This window comes from Dryobates pubescens, chromosome 2 (assembly GCF_014839835.1).
Source record: "Dryobates pubescens isolate bDryPub1 chromosome 2, bDryPub1.pri, whole genome shotgun sequence".
In the NCBI taxonomy this organism is placed as follows: domain Eukaryota; kingdom Metazoa; phylum Chordata; class Aves; order Piciformes; family Picidae; genus Dryobates; species Dryobates pubescens.
This window is the reverse complement of record NC_071613.1, coordinates 3,774,157-3,792,521: the sequence shown is the minus strand read 5'-3', so window position 1 is coordinate 3,792,521 and position 18,365 is coordinate 3,774,157. Positions and strand designations below refer to the sequence as shown.

General features: G+C 45.7%; 1 protein-coding gene across 3 annotated transcripts in view; it reads right to left on the bottom strand.

Moving 5' to 3' along the window:
- Positions 1 to 580: 580 nt before the first annotated feature.
- RPS6KC1 (ribosomal protein S6 kinase C1) overlaps positions 581 to 18,365 on the bottom strand; it is a 124,213-nt gene continuing 106,428 nt past the window's right edge. For all 3 annotated transcript variants that reach the window (XM_054169363.1, XM_009897507.2, XM_054169377.1), the window contains 3 exons: positions 9,343 to 9,425; positions 4,875 to 4,970; positions 581 to 765 (listed from right to left, as the gene is read on the bottom strand). In XM_054169363.1, coding sequence (XP_054025338.1) covers positions 655 to 765; positions 4,875 to 4,970; positions 9,343 to 9,425 — 290 coding nt within the window. In that variant the 3' untranslated portion in view covers positions 581 to 654. The remainder of the gene's footprint in view (positions 766 to 4,874; positions 4,971 to 9,342; positions 9,426 to 18,365) is intronic.

Below are 18,365 nucleotides of genomic sequence, written 5' to 3'. Positions count from 1 at the left end.
ACATTTGACAGCGTTACTTGCCTTTTATATGCTCTTTCCACGGTGGGAAATGATATGCCATTTTCAAGGCACATACCACAGTATTATGCAACAGCTTTCTTAATTTTTAATGGATATATTATTTTTAATGTGTCAACTTTTGCATAAAGCATTTTAGTATTTTATTCAGCATATACCATTAATAAATTATTTGCTCCTTGGGCCCCCCCCCCCCCCCCCCCCCCCCCCCCCCCCCCCCCCGCTTCACCCCCCGAGCTGTACTTAGAACAGGGAAATGGTCTATTGACACTATAAAAGACACTTTCAACTGGCACAGCCTACAGACAGTTCCACCATCAGACAAAGCACCAGGAGAACGTTCTTGTTTCTACTCAGCCAACACGCTGGCAGCACTAAACATGCTGCCCAGGAGTTTCATCACAAGCCACCATTTGGTGAAAAGACTTGCACACTGTAGCAACCAGTTGTCATCAACATAAGCTATCACCCTGTACAACCAGTGACTCCTGTTAAAAGCCTTCGCTTTCGGCCCAATTGCTCCAGCGTCCTTCAGTCATCACATCCGAACGGTGTGTCCGAAAGAAGCAAGTCAGGGTGCTTCTGTGCCAGAGAAACTTGTCCACTTGACCTGAGTTTGTTCAGAGGGCACACATCTCATCTCAGCAGATCTGCCCATTCTATGTGGGCAAAAAATGGATGAGATTTGATGTCTTCGACACCGGCGACACCAGCACCAAGACGCTCGGCAGGATTAAACTGCAAAAGCTTGATATAAAAAGAAAAGGGAGGAAAAAAAAGAAAGAAAAAGAGAAAAAAAAAAAGGATTAAGTGAGTAAGAACAAAAACAACTACTTAAAAGTTCCCCAAAGGTCTAAGGTAAGGGACATCCTACTGTTTTCTCAGCTCTATGAATTACTTTCAAGAGTGCGAAAGCACACTTGAAATTCCTAAAATTCAATAACTGGAAGACGACTCTCCTTTCCTTGAGTCTCAGTGTTAGTCTTCAGAGACTACTGATCACAGCATGCAATTCCCTGAAGCACTGCACACTGGGACTTCATTTAGAGTGTAACCTCTCATTTTGAAAAAGGAACCTGCATTGGCAGAACTCTGGACACTGCATTTGCTTGGTATTAACCTTTGCTCACACCACTGCTATGGCTACATCGGCAACAGCGGTCTGTAACTTTCCATTCCATCACTTGCGAGTTGGTGCTAAAATATCAGAATATTACAGCCAGTTCTCTGTTTCCTAAAAAGAAAAGAGTTTTGAGGAGTCCCACCAGTGGAGTAAAACTGAGAAGGAAAATAAATCAGAAGAGTTTTGAACAGCCCTGTAAATAGACAAACTGAAAAACCCAAACCCCGGTGAAAGAGAGAAAACAGCGCAACAGCATCATGGAAACTTCCTAAAATTCAGCACTTCACTTGCCTTTTAGTTGTACATCATATGCTGGATTCGTGTGAAAAGGAAATCACACTATTTACATCTGTTTAAAGACACCAATCCATATAAAAGGGAATGCAAAGGTAACACTCCAAAGAGACTAATAAAGACACACAAAAATATTTTGCCGGTTCAGAGAACTGTTTATACTCTATTCAATTACAGCCAGTACAAAGGCATGACTTCTTTCTTGCTTTTTCTGACAACAGCTAATAGGGTAACTTCTCCCAGCTGTCACTTGGAACAATGTGTATTCATATCTTAATGCACTCAACATCTAAGTGAGCCTACATCCATAACCACAGGAATTTACACACTTTTAAGGTGGCTCTGCTATTTGCAGTCATAATGTCACATAGTAAAGGTAGGTCAGTGACAGTGAACAGTGCTGTGCTGCTGGCTTGCATAAGCCAGCAGAAACAGATACAGCCAGAAGCTCTCACCCTTCTGCTGAAAATACAGCCAGAACCAGCATGGGAAAATGAAGCATGGGCATTTGCTTTCTGGAGTCCAGAAGAATTTTAATCTTAGAAAGCAGATGCAACAGAAAGCTGTGATAGATACCCAGTGAAAAGTCACATTGCTTATTTTGTTGGTAGCAGAGCCTGGATGTGTCTGAAAAAAATACCAGGTGCAAAATACCAAACCAACATAAAAATAACAACTTCATCTTTCACCAGAAATAAACTCATCTCTGTTTTCTTAGAAGCTGGCTAAATGAAGGAGGTGTTTACGAGGAAGTCACCTGCACGAGAAGCCACAGCAGGAGACAACGTCTGACACAAATTTCTGTATAGCTGAACATTGATCCCAGAGAGTTATTCTGTGATGCTTTGACCTGTTTACCCTTGGCAGTGGGGGGAAGGAAAGTCACAATGACAAATTGCTATCCATGCCAAGAAAGCTTTCTTCCTTTTCCTGACAAGGCTTCCTCAACAATGAATGGCAGCTTCCTTGGATAGTCACACAACAAAAATGTGATTTACTAGCTCATATAGCTGAAGCTCCACCAGATAAGTCACCACACTACACTAGAAGGGGCTTAACCTAACAGACACTGAGGTTACTGTTGTCTGAACAGATATAGCCTTGTAATAAATCTGTGAGTGTCAGAGATATATTTGCCACTTTAATTTGGCGTATTTGTAAACAGGCAATACATTAGTCTGCAGTGAAGAACAATCCAACACTGGCAGGGAGAAGTGGCCTGGACAAATTCATTTGTCTTCCCTTCTAGTCCTAACGAGTGGAATTCCTTTCAGCAAGCGTGGTTTTGCTTTTCCCTTAGCTATTTGAGTCCAGCAGTACCTGTGGGTGGGGGGAACAACTTGCTACCATCTAACAACATAAATGCAGACTCTACAAAAATGAGATCTTTCTGTTCTCAGTTTCCTTTCTTCCTTTGCCAGAACACACATCGACACATGCTTTCACCTTTAGGGACTTCATGTCACCTAAGTGAAATAGAAGGTCCAAATGCCTTGTTCCATTTCCATTAACCATTTCATGGTAATGGGGACAGAAATCAATCCACTGCCAGGGTTTTTGACTAATGGAATTTTCAACATCTCTTTCCTTTGTTTTCTTCAAGAACTATTTTTTTTCACTCTGCTTGCTGAAAATCTACTTCTAAAGTGATGTCATTACTTATGTGTATCAACAGGCAAGATACACTTCAAAGCCATTCACATATATCACTTATTATACTTAAGTGGAGTAGGTCAGATTCAGCTCCATTCCCTAGTCAAATTTAAGTAGAAGGAAAATGGCATTACTGGAAATTCAAGACCCTGTACTACAAGTTTATTTTCTCAGTCTGGACCACCTAAAGATAAGAGTAAACTAAAACAGGTAGTCAACACTATTCCCATTCCTTAGGAAACGCTGCTCTCCCTTTTGTCCAGCCTAACAGTTATCTTCTTATCACAAAACTCATTGTATTCAAAATTTAAAGTACTTTTCCTAACAAATGGCATTCAGAAGGTTTCCAGGAGGACAGCTACAGATTTTCAACCACAGCAAGGTCATAGCTTCTGATCAGTGTGTTACAGGGTTCCTAGTACTTAGGCCTATGTTCCTGGTCTGGCATCAACATTTTTTAGTTTAATTCAACTCAGTAAAAACATTTCCATGAACATTCAGGGCAGAATTCCTAATGTGGTCATGCATCACCAGCAGTTGTTTCCAAAGCACTTAGCATTCAAAAGACTTGTTCTTTGAAGGAACAGCAAAGCACTCTGGTTTTCTACAGAGACACCTGTCACCAGAAGTCAATGGTTCATAGAATCAACAAGGTTGGAAAAGATCTCAAAGATCATCAAGTCCAACCTGTCACCCAACACCTCATGACTAACTAAACCATGGCTCCAAGTGCCACATACAATCCCCTCTTGAACACCTCCCGGGATGGTGACTCCACCACCTCCCTGGCCAGCACATTCCAGTGGCCATTTGCTCTTTCTGGGAAGAACTTTCTCCTCACCTCCAGCCTAAACTTCCCCTGGCACAGCTTGAGACTGTGCCTTCTTGTTCTGGTGCTGGCTGCCTGGGAACACAGGCACAGGAAAATAACTGGACACAACAAAATAACTAGACAATTAAAATCCATCAATGCTGACACAAAACCCCACCAACATTCCTATCAGTAGCCTTCTGGTTTTAGGCTTACTTCACCAGGACAACTTAGGTAGAGAAGTATTTGTTCAGTCTACGTGTTGGGTCAGAGTGACTGGAGAGCCGCCAAACAGAAAGGGACCTGAGGGCACTGATTGACAGCTGGCTGAACATGAGCCAGCAGTGTGCCCAGGTGGCCAAGAAGGCCAGTGGCATCCTGGCCTGCATCAAGAATAGTGTGGCCACCAGCAGCAGGGAAGTCATTGTGCCCTGTGCTCAGCACTGGTTAGGCCACACCTTGAGTCCTGTGTCCAGTTCTGGGCACCTCAGTTTAAGAAGGACATTGAGACTCTTGAACCTGTCCAGAGAAGGGCAACAAGGCTGGGGAGGGGTTTGGAGCACAGCCCTGTGAGGAGAGGCTGAGGGAGCTGGGGTTGCTTAGCCTGGAGAAGAGGAGACCTTCTTGCTGTCTACAACTCCCTGGATGGAGGTTGTAGCCAGGTGGGGGTTGGTCTCTTCTCCCAGGTAACCAGCAGCAGAACAAGAGGACACAGTCTCAAGCTGCACCAGGGGAAGTTTAGGCTCAAGGTGAGGAGAAAGTTCTTCCCAGAGAGAGTTGTTAGCCATTGGAATGTGCTGCCCAGGGAGGTGATGGAGTCACCATCCCTGGAGGTGTTCAAGAGGGGATTGGATGTGGCACTTGGTGCCATGGTTTAGTCATGAGGTCTGTGGTGATAGGTTGGACTCAATGATCTTTGAGGTCTCTTCCAGCCTTGGTGATACTGTGATTCTGTGAAAATTTCCCCTCAATTACCTGCTGAATCAGTGATCTGGCCTCCTTTGATACGTGGTCTGGTATACTCAAAGAAGTGTGAGTGTTTATTCCTGATGGATGGCACTCAGCCAGAGTCTGGAGAAGAAAGAAAATCAAAGCAAGTAGACACATTTATTAATTCAACAATAAATACATTGTAGTGTTGGAGTACCTCCTAGGATACATGCAAATGAACACACACAGCTAAAAAATGTCAATGCTGCCTAGTCTCAAGCACAGCTTTTAGGAGGAGTACCTACAGGCACTGATGTCCCCCTGCAGATAGAATTTTAGCACATTTATGGCTTCATGGTTGTACTATATTGCCCAAACTTGTAAAGTGTGGGAATTTGGTGGACGTTGCTTTCTTCATGCAGAACTGTCAACTAAAGATGAAGTTCATTTGTCTAAGCACTCAAGTTTCAAAGTATGAAATTAGGGTGTAACAGGAACTTATGGCTGCTACATTATTCCAGGAAACAGCACTGAAACTGCCAGGGCAGGATTTGTAAATTTACAGAAGGAATGTGAGAGAACTTTGATTTCACTGTGGTTAAGAGAGAGTAGCATGGTCATTTGCTTATACAGCCTTCAGTCTGCAGTTTCACTTGAGGTGGAAGATGGTGACAGTATCAAAATTGTCTGTGACATGTGGTAGGAAACACACCAGGGCTGGAAGGATGGGGTGATAGCAAGGGCCTTCAACCCGTTGCCCTGAAGCATGCTGTGAACACTGCAGCAAAGGCAAGGTCTTACAGAGCTGAGCCAGGGGCCTCTGAGGTAATAGGAGACAGGAGGGTAATTCCCCTGAAACACCTTGGGGGAACAATGGGGTGCCCCTCTAAGAAGGTGACATGGCTGGCAGCCCGGTTGAAGTGCCACTAACACCAATGCATGCAGCATAGGCAACAAAGAGGAGAAGTTGAAAGCTGCCCTGCTACAGGAAAGCTACAACATAATGGCAATTATGGAAACTTGGTGGGATGAATCCTGTGGCTGGAGTGTAGCTATTGATGGCTACATGCTGTTCAGAAGGGACATGAGAGGAAGAAGGGGTGGCGGTGTTGCCCTCTATGTGAATGAGTGGATAGAGAGTGAAGAGTTGTTGCTACAGAATAGCCACGAGCAGGTCAAAAGCTTATGGGTAGGTACTAGGGATTGGGACAACAAGGGGAGCCCTGTGGCTGGAGTCTACTACAGGCTGCCTGACAAAGCAGAGCCTATCAATGAACCTACTCCAACTTGAGGAGGCATTGTGATCACAGGCTCTCATCCCTCTGGGGCATTTTAACCACCCTGACATCTGTTGGAAAAGCAACAGGGCTGGCTGCAGGCAATCCAGAAGCCTCCTAGAGTGCCTAGACGACAGCTTCTTAAGACAAGAAATTAACAGCCCAACCTGAAGGGATATGCTACTGCACCTGATGGTCACAAATGCAAGTGAAGTCATCAGGGATGTCAAAGTTGAAGGCAGCCTGGGCTGCAGTGATGATGCCCCAGTGCAGTTCACTGTCCTAAGGGGTATGAAGCCCATGAGAAGCGGTCAGGACTCTACATTTTAGGAAAGCAAATTTCCAGCTCTTCAAGGAGTTAGTAGATAGGATCCCATGGGAAACAGCCCTCAGAGACAAGGGAGAGGAACAGAGCTGGCAGATCTTTAAGGATGCATTCCATAGAGCACAAGTACCCAGGTGTCAGAAACTGGGCAAGGAAGGCAAGAGACCACCATGACTGAGTCAAGACCTGCTGGTCAAACTGAAAGGCAAGATGGGACTACACAGGCAGTGGAAGAGGGGACAGGCATCATGGGAAGAGTATAGGGACATTGCCTGGCTGTGTAGGGACCTGCTGAGCCACTTGGACACCCACAAATCCATGGGACCGGATGGGATCCATCCTAGGGTGCTGAGAGAGCTGGCAGATGAGCTGCCAAGCCGCTCTCCATCATTTTCCTCCAGTCCTGGCTCACTGGAGAGGTCCCAGATGACTGGAAACTGGCCAGTGTGGTCCCCATCCACAAGAAGGGACGGATGGAGGAACCTGGAAACTCCAGGCCTGGCAGCCTGACCTCAGTGCCAGGGAAAGTGATGGAGCAGATTATCCTGGAGGCAATAACTGCCTGAAGGATGGCCAAGGGCTCAGGTCCAGCCAACATGGATTTAGGAAGGGCAGGTCCTGCCTCTCCAACCTGATCTCCTTCTATGATCAGGTGACCCGTCTGGTGGACGTGGGGAGGCCTGTGGATGTAGTCTACCTGGACTTCAGCAAGGCCTTTGACACCGTCCCCCACAGCAAACTGCTGGCTAAGCTGTCAGCTCGTGGTTTGGACCACAACACTCTGTGCTGGGTTAGGAACTGGCTGGAGGGCTGAGCCCAGAGAGTGGTGGTGAATGGTGCCACAGCCAGCTGGCAGCCAGTCACCAGTGGTGTCCCCCAGGGATCAGTGCTGGGCCCCATCCTCTTTAACATCTTCATTGATGATCTGGATGAGAGGGTTGAGTCAGTCATCAGCAAGTTTGCAGATGACACCAAGCTGGGAACAGATGTTAGTCAGTTAGAGGGTAGAAAGGCTCTGCAGAGGGACCTTGACCGACTGGACAGATGGGCAGAGTCCAATGGGATGGCATTTAACAAGTCCAAGTGCCAGGTGCTGCACTTTGGCCACGGCAACCCCATGCAGAGCTACAGGCTGGGGCCAGAGTGGCTGGAGAGCTGCCAAACAGAGAGGGACCTGGGGGTGCTGATTGACACCCGCCTAAACATGAGCCAGCAGTGTGCCCAGGTGGCCAAGAGGGCCAATGGCATCCTGGCCTGTATTAGGAATAGTGTGGCCAGCAGGAGCAGGGAGGTCATTGTGCCCCTGTACTCTGCATTGGTTAGGCCACACCTTGAGTCCTGTGTCCAGTTCTGGGGCCCTCAGTTTAAGAAGGACATCGAGTCACTTGAACGTGTCCAGAGAAGGGCAACAAGGCTGGTGAGAGGCCTTGAGCACAGCCCTATGAGGAGAGGCTGAGGGAGCTGGGATTGTTTAGCCTGGAGAAGAGAAGGATCAGAAGTGACCTCATTGCCCTCTATAACTACCTGAAAGGTGGTTGTAGACAGGAGGGGGTTGGTCTCTTCTCCCAGGCAACCAGCACCAGAACAAGGGGACACAGTCTCAAGCTGTGCCAGGGGAGATTTAGACTCGAGGTGAGGAGGAAGTTCTTCACTGAGCGAGTCGTTCGTCATTGGAATGGGCTGCCCAGGGAGGTGGTGGAGTCGCCGTCCCTGGAGGTGTTCAAGGGGAGATTGGACGTGGCACTTGGTGCCATGGTCTAGTTGTGAGGTCTGTTGGAACAGGTTGGACTTGATGATCCTTGGGGTCTCTTCCAGCCTTGGTTATACTGTGATACTGTGAAGGTCAGGAAGACCAAGGCACAGCTGACATTGAACTTGGCAGAGATGTAAAGGAAAACAAGAAAAGGCTTCTACAGGTACATTAACCAGAAAAGGAAGGCTAAAAAAAGTGCACCCCCTTGATGAGCAACAGTGGGGAACTAGTACCAACAGACAAGGAGAATGCAGAGATTCTCAACAACTTTTTGCCTTGGTCTTCACTCACAACCCCTCTCCTCATGGCTCTCATGTTGTCAGACCACAAGTTGGAGACCAGGGAGACAAAGTCCCTCCCACTGTACATGAAGACAAGATGAGTGACTGGGCTGCATCAAAAGATGTGTTGCCAGCATGTTCAGAGAGGTGATTCTGCCATTTTATTCTCCTGAGACCTCACCCGGAGTACTGCATTCAGGTCTGGAGCCCTCAATATAGGAAGGAGATGGACCTGATGGAGAGGGTCCAGAGGAGGGCCACAAAAATGATCAGGGGATTGGAGCAGCTCTGCTTTAAGGACATGCTGGTGGAGTTGGGGTTGCTCAGCCTGGAAAAGAGGAGGCTCCAGGGAGACCTAATAGCAGCCTTCTAGTACCTGAAAGGGGCCTACAGGAAGGATGGAGACTGACTGTTTACAGAGGCCTGTAGTTACAGGACAAGGGACGATGGCTTCAAATTAAAGAGTAGATTCAGATTGGACATTAGGAACTATGAGGGTGTTGGAACACTGGAACAGGTTGCCCAGGGAGGTGGCTGGGGACCCATCCTTGGAAATATTCAAGGTGAGGCTCGACAGGGCTCTGGGCAGCCTGATCTAGTTGAGGATGCCCCTGCTTGCTGCAGAGGGGCTTGGACTGGATGACCTTCAGAGGTCCCTTCCAAGCCAGACCATTCCATGATTCTATTCTATGATTCTACATTTTCAGTCAAGTTCTTCTGCCAAAGACTGAGCAGCAGACCAAGCAAATTGAGGGTACTCCAATTGGCAAAGCACACCTGAGAGAGCCAAGCAAGGAAATCACAACTGGGCACACCACTTGTAAGAAACTACTGGCCAAGAGGTCAGTTTTATCAAGTAACTTGCCCCCAGCCCTACCTTCCCAGTGAGGAGTTCATAAAGAATGGCACCCAGGCTCCACCAGTCACAGGCTTCTGTCTCTTCTAGGATAGCGCCAACCTCTAAACATGAGACATTTCAATTAATATTAAAAAGGTCAGCTACACCTTCAAAATTAACATATATTTACAAGGTGAACTGTTTAATGCTGACAGAACATATACTAAATACCACAGAGCTTTCATTATGCCTGCAATTTAGTTAGCCCTTTAGCCACCTACAGATTGCATTGTTCAAACACAGCGACACTACACGTTCCATGCATAATTTGCCTTTCCCATGCATACATAGGCACTTTCAAGACTTGTGGGCATTGCAGCTAGGGTTCCTCTACACTGGACTAAAACTGGACAGGAGCAGACAGTAAAGCAAAACATATTGAAACAAAATAAATAGAGCCCCTGGTTGTGTTAGGAAGTGCAAACTGGAACTAAATATTGATTGAGAGAAAAAAGCTCAAATACATCATCAAGATTGCCAAGAGGTTTGTAATGCTGCCTTTAGCTGAAGGGAGGTTGTAGCCAGGTGGGGGTTGGTCTCTTCTCCCAGGCAACCACTAACAGGACAAGAGGATGCAGTCTCAGACTGTGCCAGGGGAAGTGTAGGCTGGAGGTGAGGAGAAATTTCTTCACAGAAAGAGTAATTTGCCATTGGAATGTGCTGCCCAGGGAGGTGGTGGAGTCACTGTCCCTGGAGGTGTTCAACAAGGGATTGGACGGGGCACTTGGTGCCATGATTTAGTAGTCATGAGGTCTTGGGTGGCATGTTGGACTTGCTGATCTCTGAGGTCTTTTCCAACCTTATTGATTCTATGATTCTATGTTTGTCTTAATGGAATTAACAATGACCTGCCTGACTGCTTAAAGAGAACTGTTGATCTGATTATTCTAATGCACTAAATCAGCCATCCCAGAAACAGACTCTCAGACCGATATGAACTTCCCATCTCCCACCATTAAATGCACAGAAGAATATAAGGAAACACTTCTAGTTTTTCACAGCCAAGCTCTGTAACCAGCTGTACTTTTTAGGGAAAAATTCTTTACTGAAAGCATGATCAAGTGTCAGAATGGGATGCCCAGTTTGGTGGTGTACTAACCATCCCTAGAAGTGTTCAAAAAACATGTGGAGATGGCTCTTTGGGACATGGTTTAATGGCCATGGTGGTGTTAGGTCAATGGTTGGACTCGATGATCTCAGAGGTCTTTTCAAACCAAAACAATTCCATGATTCTATATTTAGAGAATTTCCCTTGGTCAGAAGAGCTGGACAGACTAGACTAGACTAGACTAGACTAGAATAAACCAGGTTGGAAAAGACCTTTGAGATCATCAAGCCCAACCTATCACCCAGCACCATCTAATCAACTAAACCATGGCACCAACCACCCCATCCAATCTCTTCTTAAACACCTCCAGGGATGGTGACTCCACCACTTCCCTGCGCAGCAGATTCCAATGGCCAATTTCTCTTTCTGTGAGGAATTTCTTCCTAACATCCAGCCTAAACCTCCCCTGGCAGCTTGAGTATCCTGAATTATCTATCAAAGCAGCACAAGGGATGTTGTAACAGCTTACCACAGGATTTATCTCATGGCTAACCCACAGCCTTTGCTGGGATGGGAGACTTTTCACAATGACCTCTCATCTGTTGGATAACAGAGATGCTAAATCTACTCCACATAGCATAACCACAGCCAGCAACTGTGTACTGCTACAGGTCAACCCAAACTGTACTGAGGTGCAAAAGATGGAGTGGAGTGGAGTGGAGTGGAGTGGAGTGGAGTGGAGTGGAGTGGAGTGGAGTGGAGTGGAGTGGAGTGGAGTGGAGTGGAGTGGAGTGGAGTGGAGTGGAGTGGAGTGGAGTGGAGTGGAGTGGAGTGGAGTGGAGTGGAGTGGAGTGGAGTGGAGTGGAGTGGAGTGGAGTGGAGTGGAGTGGAGTGGAGTGGAGTGGAGTGGAGTGGAGTGGAGTGGAGTGGAGTGGAGTGGAGTGGAGTGGAGTGGAGTGGAGTGGAGTGGAGTGGAGTGGAGTGGAGTGGAGTGGAGTGGAGTGGAGTGGAGTGGAGTGGAGTGGAGTGGAGTGGAGTGGAGTGGAGTGGAGTGGAGTGGAGTGGAGTGGAGTGGAGTGGAGTGGAGTGGAGTGGAGTGGAGTGGAGTGGAGTGGAGTGGAGTGGAGTGGAATAGACCAGACCAGACCAGGTTGGAAGAGACCTTTGAAATCACCAAGTCCAACCTATCACCCAACACCATCTAATCAACTAAACCATGGCACCAAGCACCCCATCCAGTCTCTTCCTAAACACCTTGGGCTGCCCAGGGAGGTGGTGGAGTCGCCGTCCCTGGAGGTGTTCAAGGGGAGATTGGACGTGGCACTTGGTGCCATGGTCTAGTTGTGAGGTCTGTTGGAACAGGTTGGACTTGATGATCCTTGGGGTCTCTTCCAACCTTAGTTACTGTGATACTGTGATACCTCCAGCAATGGTGACTCCACCACCTCCCTGGGCAGCACATTCCAATGGCCAATAACTCTTTGATGAAGAACTTCTTCCTAACATCCAGCCTAAACCTCCCCTGGCACAGCTTGAGACTGTGTCCTCTTGTTCTGGTGCTGGTTGCCTGGGAGAAGAGACCAACCCCTACCTGGCTACAACCTCCCTTAAGGTAGTTGCAGACAGCAATAAGGTCTGCCCTGAGCCTCCTCTTCTCCAGGCTAATGGGAGTTGTTGTGTACAACCTGAAGGTCCTCACCCTCCACTCAGCACTCAACACTCTCTAGTTGCTGTCCATGCACAAGAGACAGTGGGGAGGTGAGATGGGATTTTATGGAGTTCCCTGCCATACACATTCATGTATCCAATAGCATGGTGCATGCAGAAAACGTGGCCTTCACTGACTCAGGATTTAAACTACAGAAATGGTTCAATAAAAACACACCACCCTGCCTGCTCTAAACCAGGCAGAAAAACAGATTGCAATGAAGATTAAATCTTCATTTTGATTGTCAAAAAAAAAAATATGCAGAAGTTGCACTAAAATAGCTTTGGTGGCAAAAGCCACACCAGCCTCCCAGGAGAGGAGAACAATTAGCATACAGTCACATAGTTGTTGCTGTGAAAAGCATTGTGGCACGTTGGAAAAGTCTTGCTCATCATTTTAGGAAGCTTAATATGAGCATGGCCAAGGAGAACTACAGATGAGTCACACTCTGGGGTCAAGGAAAGGAAAGTGGTAGCCCCAGATCTCCCTAGAGGCAGAGAGGCACACAGACACACTGAGCACAGGAATGTGCAGGGGGCTGCCCCCTCAGTCAGCTGCCACACAATAGGGATGATACCCAAGTACCTTGTAGGACTAAGCTGAGGTTGCTGTGGCAAGAGTAACAAGGAAGGATGGCCCAGACATTGTTTCTGGAGTTAAGACATCCCTCACAATAAAAAGTTTATTCCAGTTAATGGTGTTTGAAGGCCAAATACATCACTGTAAGGGTGCCACACATTAGAATTTATTCCATTCCTTACAGATTAATACTTGTATCAGCACAGAGAAACTTTTACAAAGCCATAATGGCAGCCACATGAGGAACTGCATCAGCGTAATTACATCCATTCCTAATGTTTCAAGGCAAGCATCCAGATGAAGTTAAAATTCTAGTCAATTGAGAGAATTTGGGCAAATCTGGTCTTGCAACTTAATTTTCCATCCTTTCAGAAAAGCAGACCTTCTCAGTAACTGCTCTTCAAAGAATTCTAACAAACAAAACCAAGCTATCCTCAGGAACACGTGAACCACGTGAACCAGCTGGTGAAAGGCTTTCACAGCACCTCTCGGTGAAATCTGCTGAATGGAAACGCATTGCTAGGCTGATGGTGATTTCCTAGCACTGCATGTGCCAATAATGTACATTCAAAAAACAAGATAGCATGAATGGAAAGTGAAATGCAAGCCAAAATAGTTTAGGTTCCCTTAGAGCAGAGTTTTCTCTCCTGTAAATATTAGCCTGGAGAGGAGGAGACTCAGGGGTGACCTTATTGCTCTCTACAACTACCTTAAGGGAGGCTGTAGACAAGCAGAGGTTGGTCTCTTCTCCCAGGTAACCAGCACCAGAACAAGAGGACACAGTCTCAGGCTGTGCCAGGGGAGGTTTAGGCTAGAGGTTAGGAGGAAGTTCTACACAGAAAGAGTAACTGGCCATTGCAATGGGCTGCCTGGGGAGGTGGTGGAGTCACCATCACTGGAGGTGTTCAGGAGGAGACTTGATGGGGTGCTTGGTGCCATGGGTTAGTTGATTAGGTGGTGTTGGATGATAGGTTGGACACGATGACCTTGAAGGTCTCTTCCAACCTGGTTTATTCTATTCTATTCTATTCTGGACCAAGAGAGCTTTCTTCCATATAAGTGAAGATTTTTATTTTTAAATTAAATTCCATACTTATTCCAGAATAAGGACAGTAGTACTGCTACAGCATCACTTCCTACATGACCATTAACTTCCCCATGTTGAGACATCTTAAATTTTAGAATAACACCACAAACTGAGACAAACCATTCGTCTCCCTCAGCTTAGGAAAGATGTTGAGTTGCTGGAAGGTGTCCAGAGAAGGGCAACAAAGCTGGGGAGGGGTCTGGAGCACAGCCCTGTGAGGAGAGGCTGAGGGAGCTGGGGTTGTTTAGCCTGGAGAAGAGGAGCCTTAAGGGAGACCTTATTGCTCTCTACAACTACCTGAAAGGAGGTTGTAGTCAGTCGGGGGCTGGTCTCTTCTCCCAGGAAACCAGCACCAGAATAAGAGGACACAGTCTCATGCTGTGCCAGGGGAGGTTTAGGCTGGATGTGAGGAAGAAGTTCTTCCCAGAAAGAGAGATTGGCCATTGGAATGTGCTGCCCAGGGAGGTGTTGAAGTCACCATCCCTGGAAGGGTTTAAGAAGAGACTGGATGAGGCACTTGGTGCCGTGGTTTAGTTGATTAGATGGTGCTGGGTGATAGGTTGGACTCGATGATCTCGAAGGTCTTTTCCAACCTGGTTAATTCTATTCCATTCTATTCCCCAAAGATATTCAGTAGACATAGGCTTCTTTAGTTACAGTCCAGTATATACATAAAAAAAAGTTACAAAAAGTATTCTTAGGATGAAAAGAAAACAATTCTGAGAAGAGGGGAAAGAAATATTACCATAAATTAATTTCTGAGATTTGCTATTATTTCCTTCTATGTTGGCAATCACAGATGCTGATCCAGTATCAAATCCAGTATATGCTGATCTGAAGCATCAAAGTTACACTGCATTGTTTCACGGAATCACACCCCCTTCATTACCAGAGCTGATGTAACCTACCCTACTTCACTGATGAAAGAAATCGACACAGAGCAACAGTCCAAAAGCAAAGTCTACTCCTCGAAATCCAAGCTCATATTTTCAAGTTTAAGAACACATTCAATATATGCCAAGTCAAAACAAATGTCACTGCAGATCTCTTAAGACAGCAGCACTGTGAACTCTTCCATTTACTTTTGACCATAACCAAAATGACACAAGCAGGATAAACTGAGAACAGTCAAGAATACAAATTTTGCCCTGTGCTGAAAGGCTCTGGCTGGGTTCTCATGCACACAGCAGAAACTGCATGACAAGTTACCTGAACCAACAGAGAATGGAAAATGGGAAACTCAGCTGAGGGGAACGTCTGAGCATTCTTCTGTACAAAAACTACATTTTAGCAACTTTTCTCCTATTACCCAATGTCTGCTTTTCTGCTGCTTGCCCTTCAACTCAAAGTTTCCTTACTTCAGATTAAAACAAATGCTTGCTTTAAAAAAAAAAAAAAGAAGTTGTAAAAAAAAAAAAAGAAGAACAAACAGTCCCAGTGTGGCCAGCAGGAGCAGGGAGGCCATTCTGCCCCTGTACACTGCACTGGTTAGGCCACACCTTGAGTGCTGTGTCCAGTTCTGGGCCCCTCCATTTAGGAAGGATGTTGACTTGCTGGAACAAGTCCAGAGAAGGGCAACGAAGCTGGGGAGGGGTTTGGAACACAAGCCCTATGAGGAGAGGCTGAGGGAGCTGGGGCTGCTTAGCCTGGAGAGGAGGAGACTCAGGGGTGACCTTATTGCTCTCTACAACTGCCTCAAGGGAGGTTGTAGACAGGCAGAGGTTGGTCTCTTCTCCCAGGCAGCCAGCACCAGAACAAGAGGACACAGTCTCAGGCTGCACCAGGGGAGGTTTAGGCTGGAGGTTAGGAAGAAGTTCTTCACAAAAAGAGAGATTGGCCATTGGAATGGGCTGCCCGTGGAGGTGGTGGAGTCACCATCATTGGAGGTGTTCAGGAGGAGACTTGATGGGGTGCTTGGTGCCATGGGTTAGTTGTTTAGGTGGGCTGGATTGGGGTTGATGGGTTGGACACGATGATCTTGAGGGTCTCTTCCAACCTGGTCTATTCTATTCTATTCTATTCTAAATAAAATCACTGTGAATAGCAGAAATAAACATATGTTGTTTACATTCCCTCACTTCAAATAGGTCACATTTCTCCTGATGCAATACACTGCTCATAATAACTGCAGGATATCACGTCAACACCACTGCATTTTATCTTGACTACACATCGTGGGAAAAGGTAGAAACTATAGCTTATGAAGTGCTTTCCAGTGATACAGAGCAGGTAGCTAATGTAATACACCACACAGAACATATGCTTTTTAAAAAGCTTTAATATGGCCATAAATCTGAACTGCAGCATCCGCCTTCACTAAGAAAACATTTTCATCTCAATTCATCAGTGATTTAGACAATAAATGGTAGCGACCCACGAGCTTAAGTGAATAACATGGGGATATTTGTGCCAGTGCTTTACTTCACAAACCTTGAAATCAAGGGCTTTATTCATATTTTGTATAAACATGTGCACACACGTACGTGGTGGTTGTTTCTAGGACTAGCAGCACAAATTTTGCAGGAAAGTGCCCAGAGAAGGGCAACAAAGCTGGGGAGGGGTCTGGAGCACAGCCCTGTGGAAGAGAGGGTGAGGGTGCTGGGGTTGCTTAGCCTGGAGAAGAGGAGGCTCAGGGGAGACCTTCTTGCTCTCTACAACTACCTGAAGGGAGGTTGTAGATAGGTAGGGGCTGGTCTCTTCTCCCAGGCAACCAGTACCAGAACAAGAGGATGCAGTCTCAAGCTGTGCCAGGGGAGGCTCAGACTGGATGTTAGGAAGAAATTCTACACAGAGAGTGATTGCGCATTGGAATATGCTGCCCGAGGAGGTGGTGGAGTCACCATCACTGGAGGTGTTTAGGAGGAGACTTGATAGGGTGCTTGGTGTCATGGTTTAGTTGATTAGGTGGTGTTGGATAATAGGTTGGACGCGATGATCTTTAAGGTCTCTTCCAACCTGGTCTATTCTATTCTATTCTATTCTATTCTATTCTATTCTATTCTATTCTATTCTATTCTATTCTATTCTAAATCTGATTGTTCTCAAACACAAAGTCCTTTGGAATGGGAGAAATAAAAGTAGGGTGAAAAAAGATTAAAAATAATAATAATCAGTAGCTCTTCCAACTTTCCTGGAACTTCATTAAAAGGGAGAGCTTTCTGGATACATGCCCTTAGGACATCTAGCACCAAGCAGCACACATCAATAGCGATGCTAAATTCCTGCACAGAATCAATTTCAGCATCAGCTGTTGAGGTAACTGAAGGGAAGGAAATTTGTAGAGTGTTATCAGGTTCAGCTAGAGACAGATGGTACAGGTAAACACCTTCACTACCCAGCCCTATCCTCCTTGCAGAGCAGCTGGTCTCAACTGAAAGGCCATTTCTTTATCTCAATATTTACAATAAACACAATAATATCTTACTTCCTGATAAGGGTGTGTAGCTGACATCACTTTGCATTTTCAAGCAGAAGTACCAGTTCTGCAGTGAAAAAGCAGAACTTCACCTCTCCTGAACACACATCCTCTACAAAGTTTTTAACTGTAACACCAAGGTTTATGTTCTCATTCTTTCCACAGCTGCTTAACTTGAAATATACTCTTCACGCTGGAGGATTTCAAAGGCTTTTGCTACCAGGCCTCAAACATTTTCTCCCAAATAGTTTCCTTCAGGGATGACAATTAGGGCCTCCTGACCAGCACACAAAATCACTACTTAATACAGAAAAAAACAACCAAAAAAGACAAGACTTAAAGGTGGGCTTAGACAATCACTGTGCAACTCAGTCCAGATGGCCTCCAAGTCACCAAGAACAAAAGCTCGGTCAAGAACTTTGTAAAATAAAATTAACATGAGAAAAAAAACCCAACACCACAAACATCTGAATTCAGCTCACAAGAAAATAGGCTCTAGGTAGAAATCCTGCTTCTCCAAACACCTCAGAGTCAGGAAAGCTTTGCACTGAGGTGCTTTTCCTGAAATTCAGAAAGGAATCATCTGACTCTTGGTGGATTGGTAAGAATTTCAAAACCCGAGGAGGCGCCTTCCCTAAAGCCCGTGCTTCAAATAGAAACAGCATCAAGTTCAAGTATCATTTCTGCACTAATAAGAGAAAAAAAAGAGACCAACCTAAACTACTATCAGGTGTCTGAAGGAAATGTGTGTTCAGAAGGAAATGGACTTGTCCAACATCCTGAAAACATCAGACACAATGTTTCCCCCTTCTGTGGCCATTAAGATAAACAGTATTGCACAAAAACCCATTAGAGTCGCTTCAGAAATTCTATTTACTTTGCACTCATTTAATTTTAAAAGCTCACTATTTTATCATCTTTTAATATCTATATATATATGTAAAGAAGCATTTGCAGAGAACCAAGTAAAATGCGTCTAAGCTAATTTACTCCAGGCAGATTCAGTCAGCCAAGATATCGCAAGATACAGTCACTAAATAACCTATCACACAAGCAAGCTGGCCATAATGCTTTGCCTAAAATGCTTCAGCAATTTAAAAGATATAATATTGAGCCATCTCTAGTTAAGTATAAAAAAAAATGTATCATGGTCTTTAAACAATAA